Source organism: Pristiophorus japonicus, chromosome 3 (genome assembly GCF_044704955.1).
Source record: "Pristiophorus japonicus isolate sPriJap1 chromosome 3, sPriJap1.hap1, whole genome shotgun sequence".
Taxonomy (NCBI): domain Eukaryota; kingdom Metazoa; phylum Chordata; class Chondrichthyes; family Pristiophoridae; genus Pristiophorus; species Pristiophorus japonicus.
Window position 1 is genome coordinate 31,026,685 of NC_091979.1, and position 17,271 is coordinate 31,043,955.

At 47.5% G+C, this 17,271-nt stretch overlaps 1 protein-coding gene across 1 annotated transcript in view; it reads right to left on the reverse strand.

Moving 5' to 3' along the window:
- The window catches only part of LOC139253715 (contactin-associated protein-like 5), a 1,602,302-nt gene that overhangs the window by 773,904 nt on the left and 811,127 nt on the right, over window positions 1–17,271 (reverse strand). Inside the window, exon 13 of the mRNA XM_070873519.1 lies at window positions 10,017–10,136. Within this exon, the coding sequence (XP_070729620.1) occupies window positions 10,017–10,136 (120 nt within the window). The remainder of the gene's footprint in view (window positions 1–10,016; window positions 10,137–17,271) is intronic.

Genomic DNA, 17,271 nt, shown 5'->3' on the forward strand with positions numbered 1-17,271 from the left:
AAAACCCTCGTGGCTAGGTGGGTAGCACACTTGCCCCTGAGTCAGAAGGTTGTCGGTTCAAATCCCACTCCAGGAAGTTAAGCACATAAATCTAGGCTGACACTCCAGTGCAGTGCTGAGGGTGCTGACTTTAGGAAGAAACGTTAAACTGAGGCCCTGTCTGCCCTCTCAGGTGAACACAAATGATCCCGTGGCACTATTTCAAAGAAGAGCAGAGAAGATATCCTGACCAATACTTATCCCTCAATCAGCATAACAGAAACAGATTTTCTGGTCATTATCACATTTGTTTGTGGGACTTTGCTGTGTGCAATTTGGCTGCCATGATTACAACAGTGACTACACTTCTAAAGAACTTAATTGGCTGTAAAGTGCTTTGGGACATCTGGTGAAATGCACTGCCCAAATACAAGTTCTTCTGTTTCATTGATTTCCTTCACTTTGACCCAGTGTAAAAGGTATAATTGGGGGCTTTTCATGTTCATCACTGTAAGCACTAAGTGTGCAATGCAATCCAGACTCAGATAATATGATATTGCATGTCCCACTTGCTGCTTATTATGTTCATTGAGAAAATATAAAGGGTTCAGACATAATTTGGATTAAATCTCCACTGTTGTGGCTGTTCACATCCTTCTGTGCAGCCATACAAAAGAGTCTCAAATTGATTATAGGTCTTAGGAAAGTGGGGTGGGAGAGGAAATTATATTGGTGAACTTAAATGGATATGTAATGTTGCTTTGTTATTTTAAAAAGAACTACATTTAATAGTATATTTTTATCTATCTATTAATCTATAAAGATTTTTTTTTACATTATCGTACCATCACTAGAGCGGGAGCATATATTTTAGCTTGGTTTGGATAATAGAGCCAGCAGTGCACAGTTAAATGAATATTTTTCTTTGACCTGCCTTTAACGATCACGTGTTGTGATGTCATTTCTTTGATGGTTTCATTCTGAGTTTTCATCCGAAACTGCAAATACTAAAAAAGCTCCTGTTCTGCAGCATTCCCATCAAACCATTCACCAACTGATGCGTGGAAAATAGCCGACAGTAAAAGTTAAGAGAGAAAGCTATCCAAGGATCCTTGCCAAACGGATGGCCCTTAAAGGCATCAGTTTACTCCAAAGCTTTAACACAAGAACATAAGAAATAGGAACAGGCCATACGGCCACTCAAGCCTGCTCTGCCATTCAATAAGATCATGGCTGATCTGATCATGGACTCGGGTCCACTTCCTCGCCCACTCCCTATAACCCCTTATCCCCTTATCGTTTAAGAAACTGTCTATTTCTGTCTTAAATTTATTCAATGTCCCAGCTTCCACAGCTCCCTGGGGCAGCGAATTCCATCGATTTACAACCCTCTAAGAAAATAAATTTCTTCTCATCTCAGTTTTAAATGGGCGGTCCCTTATCCTAAGATTATGCCTCCTAGTTCTAGTCTCCCCCATCAGTGGAAACATCCTCTCTTCATCCACCCTGGCAAGTCCCTTATAATCTTATACGTTTCGATAAGATCACCTCTCATTCTTCTGAATTCCAATGAGTAGAGGCCCAACATACTCAACCTTTCCTCATATGTCAACCCCCTCATCTCCGGAAGCAACCGAGTGAACCTTCTTTGAACAGCCTCCAAAGCGTATATCCTTTCTTAAATATGGAATCCAAAACTGCATGCAGTATTCTAATGGAATATGTATGCTATCCTGGAGAAAAGGATGGAGGGATTTGGGGGTGGAGCGGGTTTGGTTGTGGGGGAAGAGGAGGAAATTAGAAAGAGCTTATGCTCCTGGTCACTGCCTGCATGTGAATGTTAAAGAAAAAAAGAAAGAAAGAACTTGCATTTATATAGTGCCTTTCATGACCACCGGACATCTTAGTGCTTTTCAGCCAATGAAGTACTTTTGGAGTGCAGTCACTGTTGTAATGTGGGAAATGCAGTAGCCAATTTGCGCACCGCATCTTCCGCAAGCAACAATAAGAACATAAGAAATAGGTGTAAGAATAGGCCATTTGGTCCCTCGAGCCTGCTCCGCCATTCAATAAGATCATGTCTGATCTGATCATGGACTCAGCTCCACAACCCTGCCCGCTCCCCATAACCCTTTACTCCCTTATGTGAATAACGACCAGATAACCTGTTTTTGTTATGTTGATGAAGTGATAAATATTGGCCAGGACACCTGGAAATAACTCCCCTGCTCTTTTTCGAAATAGTGCCATGGGATCTTTTGGCCGGCATGGGGCGGTCAAGGATAGGAGAGGAAGGAAGGGCAGTACTGGGATCAGCGGGGCAACTGTGGAGTTCGGCAGGGCTAGCCGAGCCGGGTGAGAACCCGCAACCTGGTGGGGGAGCAGCCAAAATCGTGGCAAGCAGGAGCATGGAGAGCTGCCAATGGGTGGAGCTGGGTGCTGCTGTTGGTGAGGCAGCAGTGCCACCTAGCTGTGGGAGGCCTGCAAGGAAAATAACGTCAAGTACCGAAAGCAGTTTCGAAGGAATTCTAGGTGTTATCCGGTGGTGACTGTAATGTATGCTCACAGGTTTGTTGATCTGTTGAGATGGAAGTGGCTTAGCCAGTCACGTGATGTTCACAAGACTCAATAAAACCCCAGCCAGTTGGGTTACATAGAAACATAGAAACATAGAAAATAGGTGCAGGAGTAGGCCACTTGGCCCTTTGAGCCTGCACCACCATTCACTAAGATCATGGCTGATCATTCCCTCAGTACCCCTTTAATGCTTTCTCTACATACCCCTTGATCACTTTAGCCGTAAAGGCCATATCTAACTCCCTCTTGACTATATCCAATGAACTGGCATCAACAACTCTCTGCGATAGGGAATTCCACAGGTTAACAATTCTCTGAGTGAAGACGTTCTCCTCATCTCAGTCCTAATTGGCCTACCCCTTATCCTAAGACTGTGTCCCCTGGTTCTGGAGTTCCCCATCATCGGGAACATTCTTCCCACATCTAACCTGTCCAGTCCCGTCAGAATCTTTTAAGTTTCTATGAGATCCATTCTCATCCTTCTAAACTCCAGTGAAACAAGGCCTAGTTGATCCAGTCTCTCCTCATAGGTCAATCCCGCCATCCCGGGAATCAGTCTGGTGAACCTTTGCTGCACTCCCTCAATAGCAAGAACGTCCTTCCTCAGATTAGGAAACCAAAACTGAACACAATATTCCAGATGAGGCCTCACCAAGACCCTGTACAACTGCAGTAAGACCTCCCTGCTCCTATACTCAAAACCCCTAGCTATGAAGGCCAATATGTCATTTGCTTTCTTCACCGCCTGCTGTACCTGCATGCCAACTTTCAATGACTGATGAACCATGACCCCCAGGTCTCATTGCACCTCCCCCTTTCCTAATCTGTCGCCATTCAGATAATATTCTGCCTTCTTGTTTTTTGCCACCAAAGTGGATAACCTCAAATTTATCCACATTATACTGCATCAGCCATGCAGTTGCCCACTCACCTAAGCTGTCCAAGTTACCCAGCAGCCTTTTAGTGTCCTCCTCATAGCTCACACCGCCACACAGCTAGTGTCATCTGCAAACTTGGAGATATTACACTCAATTCCATCACTAATGTATATTGTAAAGAGCTGGGGTCCCAGCACTGAGTCCTGAGGCACCCCATTAGTCACTGCCTGCCATTCTGAAAAGGACCCGTTTATCCCGATTCTCTGCTTTTTGTCTGCCAACCAGTACTCTATCCACGTCAGTACATTACCCCCAATAACATATGCTTTGATTTTGCACCCCAAACTCTTATGTGGGACCTTGTCAAAAGCCTTTTGAAAGTCCAAATATACCACATCCACTGGTTCTCCCTTGTCCACTCTACAAGTTATATCCTCAATGTCATGTATGTAACCACAATGTAACACCACTGTATTACTATATACACTCAACCTAGATGCACACCTTGACCACAAGGGGTGAACGTATGGGAGACACTCCTTACCTGATCACACAGGTATAAAAATGGAGGTCCCACACACAGTCATTGTCTTTGGAGTCCTGAGGATAAAGAGTTAAGGTCACAGACTGACCTTGTCCCCAGAATGTGCCTCGTGTGGTTTCATGCTGTAGAGTTAGGACTTTACATTGGCGACGAGAAACGGGAATTCACGGCCCACGAGAATGGCCACCAGTAGCACAGAGGAACGGTACTGTGTTGGGGAAGAAAGACTGGGACGATTTTGTCGAGAGGCTTCAGCAAAGTTTCGTTATGAAAGAATGGCTTAGGGGATGCATCGGCCGACAAGCGAAGGGCTCAGCTTTTGACCAACTGCAGACCAAAGACTTACGCGCTCATGAACGACTTACTAGCACCCAAAAAGCTGGCGGACTAAACCTTTGAAGAACTCAGCAAATTGATCGGGGAGCACCTCAAACCGGCGAGTAGCATACATATGGCCTGACACAGATTGTACACCCACCGACGTCGTGAAGGACAAAGCATACTGGACTTCATAGCGGACCTCCGGCATTTGGCCAGCTCTGTAACTTCACAGTCATCTGCAGCGGGGAGATGCTAAGGGACTTCCTTATCGAGGGCATCGGTCATGCGGGAATTTTCCGCAAATTAATTGAGAACAAGGATTTGACCTTGGAAGCGACGGTGTTGATGGCTCAAACTTTCATGGCGGGGGAGGAAGAGACGAAAATAATATACGCAGGCAATGCTGCCTCTAATGCGGCGATGGATTAGCGAGTCAACATCATCAATGCGACTCAGTGCCCCGCAGGCAGGCAGGAGCAGTCCGACACCCCCCAGGCAGCAATAGACCCCAGAGTAGGACTTCAACAGAGACAATGGCAGGCTGAACGGACATTCACGCCATCACAGTGCACAATGCGGCCCGGGATGGGGACATTGACACCCACTAATAGGGTACTTAAGAGCAGTCAAAGGGACAGACAGCGCGGAATGCCTGGCCATAGTCCCTTTGTTCCCAACAATGGAAACTTTAACTCATGCTGGAGGTGTGGGGGTAAACACTCAGCTAGATCTTGCAGATTTCAACAGTTTGTCTGCAGTATCTGCAATCTCAGTGGCCACTTAGCTTTATGTGCAGGAAGTCTGCAACCAGACTAATATATGAGGCGGATGGACCAGAAGAGGGTTCTTTGAGGCAGGATGACTTTTGGGCAAATCGATGGATGCCGAGGTTCAGCGGGTCCATGTGGCGAATATTCACAGTTCATACACCAGAACGCCACCAATGATGATGAGGGTTTTATTAAACGGTATCCCTGTACGCATGGAGCTGGACACTGGGGCCAGCCAGTCATTCATGGGTGTTCAGCAATTTGAGAAGCTATGGCCACTTAAAGCCAGTCGACCAAAATTAGCACGTATTGAGACACAATTACGGACTTACACTAAAGAAATCGTTCCGGTGCTAGGCAGTGCAATGTTGGCTGTCACACACAATGGGTTAGTGAATCGGCTGCCACTCTGGATTGTTCCAGGCAATTGTCCCGCACTGTTGGGGAGGAGCTGGTTAGCCGAGATGAACTGGAAACGGGGGAATGTTCACGCAATGTCATCTGTGGAGCGAAGTTCGTGCTCAAAGTCCGACAACAATTCGATTCACCATTCCCACCTGGCGTCAAGACTTTCAAAGGCACTAAAGTAGTGATACACATCACTCCGGACGCCAAGGCAGTGCACCACAAAGCCAGAGCGGTGCCATGTGATGCGGGAAAAGATCAAGGGCGAATTGGACCGGCTGTTGAGAGAGGGCATCATCTCGCCTGTTGAATTCAGCGACTGGGCGAGCCCCATCGTTCCCGTCCTAAAAGCGGATGGCTCTGTCAGGATCTGTGGCGACTACAAGGCCACCATCAATCGGGTGTCCCTACAAGATCAATACCCACTCCCGAGAGCGGAGGACCTCTTCGCCACGCTGGCAGGCGGCAAGCTGTTCACCAAGTTGGACCTCGCTTCAGCCGATATGACCCAGGAACTGGCCGACGAATCTAAACTACTGACCACCATCACCACGCACAAGGGACTGTTAGTTTATAACAGATACCCGTTTGGCATTCGATCAGCGGCCGCGATTTTTCAATGAAACATGGAAAGCCTGCTTAAATCCATTCCTGGAACGATCGTATTCCAACACGACATCATCATCACGGGTCGAGACACCGAGGAACACCTCCATAACCTGGAGGAGGTGCTACGTAGACTAGACCGGGTAGGCCTGCGACTCAAGAAGTCTAAATGTGTGTTCTTAACTCCTGAGGTTGAGTTTCTGGGCAGGAGGGTTGCTGCAGATGGGATTTGGCCCACCGAATCTAAAACAGAGGCAATTCGATGAGCACCCAGGCCCTGCAACACATCGGAGTTGCGTTCTTTCCTGGGACTGTTGAACTATTTCGGGAACTTTCTGCCGAACTAGAGCACGTTATTTGAGCCACTACATGTGCTCCTGCGTAAGGGTTGCAATTGGTTTTGGGGGGACTGTCAGGAACGGGCTTTTGATCGGGCACGAAACCTACTTTGTTCAAACAAGTTGTTGACCGTGTATGACCCCTGTAAAAAGTTGGTTCTGACATGTGATGCATCATCCTATGGGGTTGGGTGCGTGTTGCAGCAGGGTAATGCTGAGGGTCAACTACAATCTGTAGCTGATGCCTCCAGGTCGCTCTCTCAAGCAGAACGGAGATATAGGATGGTCGAGAAGGAAGCGTTTGCATGTGTCTATGGTGTAAAAAAAAAATGCATCAGTACCTCTTTGGTAGGAAGTTTGAATTAGAGACAGACCACAAGCCATTAACATCCCTGTTGTCAGACAGCAAGGCTATCAATGCCAATGCATCAGCTCGCATTCATCGATGGGCTCTCACGCTGGTTGCTTATGACTACTCCATCTGGCATCGGCCCGGCACTGAAAATTGCGCTGACGCGCTCATCAGGCTTCCACTGGCCACCACTGAGGGGGCAGCGGAGCAAAGCGCGAGATGGTCATGGCTGTCGATGCCTTTGACAGAGCAGGCTCCCCCATCACAGCCCGCCAGATCAAAATCTGGACAAACAGAGATTCCCTCCTATCCCTGATTAAGAAATGTGTCCTGACTGGGGATTGGGCGCCCGCACACGGAGTATGCCCTGAGGAGGTCAGGCCGTTCCACAGACGGATGGATGAGCTCTCCATCCAAGCCGACTGCCTACTATGGGGCATCCAGGTAGTTATGCCCCAGAAGGGCAGGGAGACATTCATCAGGGAACTCCATAACGAGCACCCAGGCATTGTGCTGATGAAGGCCATGGCCTGGTCACACGTTTGGTGGCCTGGAACTGATTCAGACCTGGAACACTGTGTTCGCAGGTGCACGCCGTGTGCCCAGCTGGGTAATGCCCCCAGGGAGGCCCCGCTCAGCCCATGGCCCTGGCCCACTAGGCCATGGTCACGCATTCATGTTGACTACGCGGGCCCATTCATGGGTAAGATGTTCCTTATTGTGGTAGATGCATACTCGAAATGGATCGAGTGCATCATTCTGAATTCATGCACGTCATCCACCACCGTGGAAAGCCTACATGCGATCTTTGCAACCCATGGCTTGCCGGATATTCTGGTTAATGATAATGGCCCATGTTTCACAAGCTACGAATTCCGAGAATTTATGTCGGGCAATGGCATCAACCACGTCAGAACTGTGCCGTTCATGCCGGCCTCCAAGGTATGCTCAGGATTCAAGGACCCTCCCTACAATGCTGCCTATCGCGTCTCCTGCTGGCCTATAGATCCCGACCGCACTCGCTCACGGGAGTCCCGCCCGCAGAGCTACTAATGAAACGGACACTCAAAACTCGGTTGTCCCTCATTCACCCAGTCCTGACCAACATAGTTGAGGGCAAGCGCAAGTCACAAACGTGTACCATGACTGTAATTCGAGGGGGAGATGTATAGAAATAAATGATCCTGTATTCGTCCTCAATCACACCATTGGGCCCAAATGGCTTGAGGGCACTGTGATTGACAAAGAGAGGAATAGGGTCATCATGGTAAAACTCAACAATGGTCAGATATGCCGTAAGCATCTGGACCAAGTAAAAAATAGGTTCAGCATCGACACGGAGGAACCTGAAGAAGACCATGAGATGGAGCTCACAACACCGCCAGTGAACGAGCAACAAGAGCAATCAGAAGAATGCAGAGTCCCTGCGGTCAGCCCGGACAGGCCGGAATCACCACAGGTGACAGACACTCACGTTAGTGTCCAACAACCAGAGCCCCAACTGCGGCGCTCCACGAGGGAGCGTAGACCACCTGAAAGACTAAACCTATGATCCCAATAAGACTTTGCGGGGGAAGGTGATGTAACCACAATGTAACACCACTGTATTACTGTATACACTCAACCTAGATGCACACCTTGACCACAAGGGGTGAACTTGTGGAAGACACACCTTACCAGATCACACAGGTATAAAAAGGGAGGTCCCGCACAGGGTCATCGTCTTTGGAGTCCTGTGAATAAAGAGTTCAGGTCACAGAGTGACCTTGTCCCCAGAATGGTTTCAGGCTATAGAGTAAGGACTTTACACTCAAAAAATTCCAGAAGATTTGTCAAGCATGATTTCCCTTTCATAAATCCATGCTTACTTGGACCGATCCTGTCACTGCTTTCCAAATGCGCTGCTATTTAATCTTTAATAATTGATTCCAACATTTTCCCCACTACTGATGTCAGGCTAACCGGTCTATAATTACCCGTTTTTTTTTCTCCCTCCTTTTTTAAACAGTGGTGTTACATTAGCTACATTTCAGTCCATAGGAACTGATCCAGAATCAATAGACTGTTATAAAATGATCACCAATGCTTCCACTATTTCTATGGCTACTTCCTTAAGTACTCTAGGATGCAGACTATCAGGCCCCGGGGATTTGTTGGCCTTCAATCCCATCAATTTCCCTAACACAATTTCCCGTTTTATAAGGATATCCTTCAGTTCCTCCTTCTTACTAGACCCTCGGTCCCCTAGTATTTCCAAAAGGTTATTTGTGTCTTCCTTCGTGAAAACCGAACCAAAGTATCTGTTTAACTGGTCTGCCATTTCTTTGTTCCCCAGTCTAAATTCACCCTAATCTGACTGCAAGGGACCTATGTTTGTTTTCACTAATCTTTTTCTCTTCACATGTCTATAGAAGCTTTTGCAGTCAGTTTTTATGTTCCCAGCAAGCTTCCTCTCATACTCTATTTCCCCCCTCCTAATTAAACGCTTAGTCCTCCTCTGCTGAATCCTAAATTTCTCCTCGTCCTCAGGTTTGCTGCTTTTTCTGACCAATTTATATGCCTCCTCCTTGAATTCAACACTATCCTTAATTTTCCTTGTTAGCCACGGTTGAGCCACTTTCCCCATTTTATTTTACTCCACTCCCTGGACACAACTCCCACTAGCGTTTTCTGCCTTTGGTATTCCGTAGCTCCACCCATACAGATTCTACATCATCCAAGCTAATGTCCTTCCTTACTATTGCATTCGGGGGATCCGCGATGAGGCAAGTGGTTGTGAGCCTGGTGGATGAACTGGTAACATGTAGTGTGATTGTTGAACCTTTTGCTAATTAACCAACTAGTTCTTAATAGCAATGTGTTGCTATGAATTCTGAAGCAAGAACCCATGAAGCAAATACATTACAGCGTCGAAATCGTGAGACAGGAAGTAATCACGATAAACAGGAAGTGCATGTTAGACACATGATATACCTCATTTGATGCTCAGAGTAAAGTGTGGCATATATTATCTTTACACACAGCACTAAAGGACCTTTCAATCTCTTTTTTTAACAACTAACACAGGCATACGACAAATTGGTTCCGAGACCAATAACTATTTGTAGCTACAATTTGTAGCTCTTTTCTGGTATTTTGGATATGCATATATTTCAAACAGTCAAATGATGAACCATTATCAGCATTACAAATCTTGTTACGATAGATAGGTTTTGGTTGGATTAAAGTTAAAAGGTGTCAGCTCACCTGTCATGTTACAGTACACCAGCAGGGGGTTCAGTGAGCCGCTGCCATCCGGATCAATGGAGAAGAAGTCGGACATGCGCCCTTTGTGCCTGTACGCTTCACAGGACTTTTCATACAAAGCTACGGAAACAAAAAAGAGGGAGCATGTCAAACAAAAATCATCGTAGAACATAAGAAATAGGAACAGCAGTAGGTCATTCGGCCTCTTGAGTTTGCTCCTCCACTCAATGAGATCCCGGCTGATCTTCCACTGCAACTCCACTTTCCCGCACTATCCCCATTTCCCTTGTGCTTGTAATTCCTCAGTGCTGTTCCCTTTGCACCGGCCCGCTGCAACCCTGGGCCGAAAGGACTCTGCACCGGCCCATACCCATCCTGGGCCGAAAGGACTCTACACCGGCCCACTGCAACCCCGGGTGGAAGGGACCAGCCCGGACCTATCCCAGGTCGAACGGACTCCACACCTGCCCATGTCTGTCCCTGTGGTCGCACACCAACTGTTCGTTGTGCTGACAGACTCGGGGCGGACGTTGAACCGGCCAAAGGGTCTCCGGGGCCAATGCTAAACCGGTCGAAGGGACTCCAAGGCCGGCGTTCAGCGACTCTAACTTTTAATCCATTTTTAAACTTTTAATCACCTTCTAAACTTTTTAAACAATTTGGGAGAACTTTTAAAACTTACATTTTGGACTTTTAATCAAAATACTTTTAAACATCTATTATTGGCCTACGTCACTGACTTTTTAACAACCTTTAGAAACTTTGAAAATAAATTGTGAATTTTTATCAAAGGGTCCCCTGCACCGGTCCATTTCTACCTCCTGCACCTTAAACTTTTTAATCGACTTTTAATTCTTCTTTTAAAAAAAAACGTTTAATCACTCTTCCCTTTTAAACAATTGAGGAAACTTTTATAAACTATTATTGATCTACATCTTAGTCTTTTTAACAACTCTTAGCAACTTTTTAAACAAATTGGGAATTTTTATCGACTTTTAACTTTTAAAATAACTTTGGAAGTGACCTTCCTAATGCCTGCCCCCCAACCAAGTCTCAGGCCATCTACCATGAAAGGTGCTACTCGGCACTGAGCTTGCGGCCAACATTTCGCCGTAGGCAATTAGGCTTATAGAGCTGTGCCTGGTCTCCAGTTGTCTTGGACTCCCTTGCCACTGGACCAAGACCTTGTTCAGCTAAGTCTGTGTGGTTGCCGGTGTGCAGCGGCCACCCCACGTTAAAAGAACTCACGCACAGGCATCTTCCCTTTCGTCAGTATGAAGTTCGCGACCTGGAACGTCAGGACCCTCATGGACTATTCCAACAGCAACAGGCCGTAACGCCACACCACCATAGTTGACCAGTAACTCAGACGTTTGACACTGACATTGCCGCCCTAACCGAGACCCAGCGGGCAGGGGAAGGCCAGTTGAAGGAACATGGTGGAGGTTACATCTTCTTCGAGAAAGGGAAACCAGAGGCAGAATGCCACCTTCATGGAGTCGGCTTTGCCGTCAAGAATGAGCTGGTCGATCGCTTCAAAGACTCCCCCTGTGGGGTTAACGAACGCCTCATGACTCTTCATCTTACCCTATCCCAGAACCAATGTGCCAGTCATCAGTGCGTGCGCCCCGACACTCGATGCAATGGATGAGGCTAAAGAGGGTTTTTATCCCAACCTCAAGACATCCTTGTCCCGTGTCCGCATGGGCGACAAATTGATCCTCTTGGGTGACTTTAATGCCAGGGTCGGCAAAGATACAGCCCTCTGCGGAGGCGTGATTGGCAGGGACGGGGTAGGGAAAGCCAACTCCAATGGTACCCTATTCCTGACAAAATATCTAGAACATGAACTCCTCAGCACCAACACCCTGTTCCACCAGAGGGACAAATACAAGGCATCGTGGCAACACCCTCGCTCCAAACACTGGCACCTGTTTGACTATCTCATCGTCTGAGCCAGGGATCGCAAGGATGTGCACATCGCCTGCGCCATGACAGGAGCTGACGACTGCTGGATGGACCATCGCCTAATCAGATCCATCATCAACATTAACATTGCCCCAAAGCAGAGGGGACAGCAGAAGCAGCTCCGCAAAAAAGTTAATGCCGGGGCACTTAGAGACCCAGCTACGAGAGCCCTATACAGCCAGCACCTCACAGCCAATCTGGCATGCCTTGATGACCCTGAGATGCTGAATGCCCACAGCGCTTGGTCTGCCCTCCAGGCCTCTATAACCAGTGCCTGTGAAGAGACACTTCATCACTCAACCAGAAAACATCAGGACTGGTTTGATGAAAATGATCAGGAGATCGAAGAACTAATAGATCGCAAGCGCAAAGCATTTCTGAGCCTCAAGCAACAACCCAACTCGGGAGTTGCAAAACAACATTACAGACGGCTCAAGGCTCAGGTCCAACAAAATATCTGGGACCTAAAGAACAGGTGGTGGATGGAGAAAGCACAGGAGAGACAACAACTGGCTGACAGCCATGATATGCAAGGATTCTTCATTGCAGTCTAAACCTACAGTCCAAACTCCGAAGGTCGCACCCCACTCCTGGCCAAGAACGGGGAAACACTCATCAAGGACACCGAGGTTGTCAGGGCCTGATGGAAGGAGCACTTTGAAGATCTCCTCAGTCGAGACTCTGCCTTTGACTCGGATGTTATCGACTCCATACTGCAGCATACGACCCGCCACCAACTCAGTGAAACCACAACGTTGCACGAGGTAGGCAAAGCCATATAACAGCTTAAGAATAACAAGGCTACGGGTGCAGATGGAATCCCTGCTGAGGCACTAAAGTAGGGCGGAGAGGCGCTGTTGGCGCGGATACATGACCTCATCTCTCTCATCTGGAGTGAAGAGAGCATGCCGGGAGATTTCAGAGATGCAGTGATCGTGACCATTTTTTAAAAAGATGACAAGTCCGACTGTGGCAACTACAGGGGAATTTCCCTGTTATCAGCCACTGGGAAAGTTGTTGCTAGAGTTCTCCTCGATCGTCTTCTCCCAGTGGCCGAGGAGCTCCTCCCAGAATCACAATGCGGATTTCGTCCCCTACGGGACACAACAGACATGATCTTTGCAGCGCGACAGTTGCAGGAAAAATGCAGGGAGCAGCGTCAGCCCTTATACATGGCCCTTTTTGATCTTACAAAGGCCTTTGACACTGTCAACCGTGAGGGTCTATGGAGCGTCCTCCTCCGTTTCGGATGCCCCCAAAATTTGTCAACATCCTTTGCCTGCTTCACGATGACATGCAGGCCGTGATCCTTACCAATAGATCCATTACAGACCCAATTCACGTCCGGACCAGGGTCAAACAGGGCTTTGTCATCGCTCCAACCCTCTTCTCAATCTTCCTCGTCGCCATGTTCCACCTCACAATCAACAAGCTCCCTGCTGGAGTGGAACTAAGCTACAGAACCAGTGGGAAGCTGTTTAACCTACGCCGCCTCCAGGCCAGGTCCAAGATCACCCCAACCTCTGTCGTTGAGCTGCAATATGTGGATGACGCCTGTGTCTGCACACATTCTGAGGCTGAACTCCAGGATATACTCAATGTATTCACTGAGGCATATGAAAGCATGGACCTCACGCTTAACATCCGTAAGTCAAAGGTCCTTCACCAGCCTGTCCCCGCCGCACAGCACTGCCCTCCAATCATCAAGATTCACAGCGCGGTCCTTGACAACATGGACCATTTCCCATATCTCGGGAGCCTCTTTTCAACAAAGACAGACATTGATGCAGAAATTCAATATCGCTTCCAGTGCGCCAGTGCAGCCTTCGGCCGTCTGAGTAAAAGAGTGTTTGAAGACCAAGCCCTCAAATCTACCACCTAGCTCATGGTCTACAGGGCTGTAGTAATACTCGCCCTCCTGTATGGATCTGAGGCAGGGACCATGTATAGAAGACACCTCGAGTCGCTGGTGATATATCACCAATGATGTCTCCGCAAGATCCTGCAAATCCACTGGGAGGACAGGCGCACCAACATCAGTGTCCTCGTCCAGGCTAACATCCCCAGCATTGAAGCACTGACCACACTCGATCAGCTTTGCTGGGCAGGCCACATAGTTCGCATGCCAGATACGAGACTCCCGAAGCAAATGCTTTATGCGGAGCTCCTTCCTGGTAAACGAGCCAAAGGTGGGCAGCAGAAACGTTATAAGGACACCCTCAAAACCTCGCTGGTAAAGTGCGACATCACCACTGACACTTGGGAGACCCTGTTCGAAGACCGCCCGAGGTGGAGAAAGTGCATCCGGGAGGGCGTTGAGTTCTTCGAGTCTCAACACAAAGAGCGTGAAGTGGTCAAGCGCAGGCAGCGGAAGGAGCGTGCGGCAAACCTGTCCCATCCACCCCTTCCCTCAACGAATGTCTATCCCACCTGTAACAGGGTCTGTGGCTCTCATATCGGAGTGTTCAGCCATCAAATAACTCACTTTGGGAGTGGAAGCAAGTCCTCCTCGATTCCAAGGGACTGTCTATGAGAGATTCCCTTAATATCCAAAAATCTATCGTCCTCTGCCTTGAATGTACTCAAAGACTGAGCCTCCATAACCATCTGGGATAGAAAATTCCCAAGTTTCACAACCTTCTGAGTGAAGAAATTTCTCCTCATCTCAGTCCTAAATGGCCGACCCTTTACTCTGAGACTGTGACCCTGGCATCTACCCTGTTAAGCCCTGTAAGAATTTTGTATGTTTCAATGAGATCACCTCTCATTTGCCTAGAAATACCGGCCTCCCCTGGTCTGTACTGATTGTGTACGGACCCAGGCCAGGACATTCGCATGGGCAAAATTGCGGGATTTACCCATATCTTGTGCTGAAAACTCTGCCGCCTGATAAAAACAGGCATAAGAGTTTTAAAACATAAAAAACATAGTAAAATAAAATGTTAAAATAATAATTTTAATGATAAAAACCCTGCCCACTAAGGTAAGTTTATTTTAAACCATAATTAAAAAACTTCTTTAAAAAATCGGAAAAATATATATTTTTTTATGATATTTATTAACTTTAATTTAAATTCATGTTACATATGTGATTTTTTTTCCTATTTTTTATTTGTGTTTGGGTATTGGTGGGGAGAGTGTTCTTCAATCATAATAATGAGAACACCGACTTACGGAGTTCCCATTATTATGAATGAGAAAATACTGTACCTGGATTGGCTGCCCAGTGGCATGTGACTCCAGCTCCAGCAATAGGACGTCCCGATGTGCACGCGCTCCGATGCGCAGAGAGAGGAGGCCTCAGGACCAGGATCGCTGGTGGGCACGGCAGGAGCAGGGAGGTGTGCATCTTTTTTTACCTTTTTCTGTCGAGCGCCCACGGGAACCAGCCGATCGGGATTTCTAGGCCACTCTTCTAAACTCTAGAGAATGTAGGCCGACTCTACTCAAACTCCTCTTTCCCAGGACAATCCCCCCATCCCAGGAATCAGTCTAGTGAACCTCCATTGCACTCCTGCTATGGCAAGTATATCCTTCTTTGGAAAAGGAGACCAAAACTGTACACATACTCCAGATGCGGACTCACCAGGGGCCTATTTAATTGTATTAAGGCGTCTTTGCACTTATGCTCAAATCCTCTTGTAATAAAGCCCAACCTACCATTTGCTCTCTTAATTGTTTGCTGTATCAACTTTCAGTGATTCATGTACAAGGACACCCAGATCCCTCTGAACAACAAAATTTCCCAATCCTTCACAATTTAAAAAATACTCTGCTTTTCTATTTATCCGACCAAAGTGGATAACTTCACATTTTCCACATTATATTCCATTTACCATGTTCTTGCCCACTCACTTAGCCAGTCTATATCCCCTTGAATCCTTTTTGCATCCTCCTCACAACTTACATTACCACCTAGCTTTGTATCATCAGAGAAATCTCTAACGTCAGCTCATTAACGAAACACGGGACTAGATGTTTGTGCGTACCAGTAGCTGGGCACAGCCAACAGTTTCCCTCAATGTCCAGCGGGTAAATAGAAACATAGAAACATTGAAATTTACAGCGCAAAAGGAGGCCTTTTCGGCCCATCATGTCCACGCCGGCTGACAAAGAGCCACACGGCCCTTGGTCAACAGCCCTGAAGGTTACATATAAACCTATGAACAATGACGGAAAGGCAAAGAGAACCCAGCCCAACCAGTCCACCTCACACAACAGCGGCACCTCTTATACTGAAACATTCTACACTCCATCCCAACTGGAGCCATGTGATCTCCTGGGAGAGGTAAAAAAACAGATAAAAACCCAGGCCAAATTAGGGACAAAAATCCGGGAAAATTCCTCTCTGGCTCATCCAGGTGATTGACACCAATCCAGGAGATCACCCTGGCCATATTCGATTCCCTGGAGTACTTATCATTAATACTGCGTTGGTCAACAAAAGATCATCCCAATTACCAGCTCTCAGTCCGTAACCCTACAGGTTACAGCACTTTAAGTGCACATCCAACCATCTCTTAAAAGTGGTGAGGGTTTCTGCATCCACCACTCTTCCAGGCAGCGAGTTCCAGATCCCCACAACCCTCTGCGTAAAGAGGCCCCACCTCAAATCCCCTCTAAACCTTCCACCACCCACCTTAATACGATGCCCCCTCGTAATAGACCCCTCTACCAATGGAAATAGGCCCTTACTATCCACTATGACCAGACCTCTCAATATTTTGTACACCTCAATGAGGTCTCCTCTCAACCTCCTCTGTTCCAATGAGAACAAACCCAGCCTATCCAATCTGTCCTCATAACTAAGATTCTCCATTCCAGGCAGCATCCTGGTTAATCTCCTCTGTACCCTCTTTAGTGCAACCATGTCCTTCCTATAATACGGTGACCAGAACTGCAAGCAGTACTCCAGCTGTAGCCTAACCAAAGTATTATACAATTTAAGCATAACCTCCCTGCTCTTATATTCTATCCCACAGTCAATAAAGGCAAGCATTCCGTATGCCTTCTTAACCACCTTATCCACCTGGCGTGTGACGTTCAGGGATCTGTGGACAAGCACTCCAAGGTCCCTTTGTTCATCTACACTAGGGGGAGAAGGGGGATGAAGGGGGGGAAGGGGAATGGGGAAAGGAGAAGGGTGGGGGGAGGAGAAGGGGGGAGGAAGGAGAAGGGGGGGAAGGAGAAGGGAGGGAAGGAGAAGGTGGGGGAAGGAGAAGGGCGGGGGGGGGAGGCTGAAAGGGCCGGGCGCGGACGGACCCAAGACTTCGGGCGGAGCCCGTCC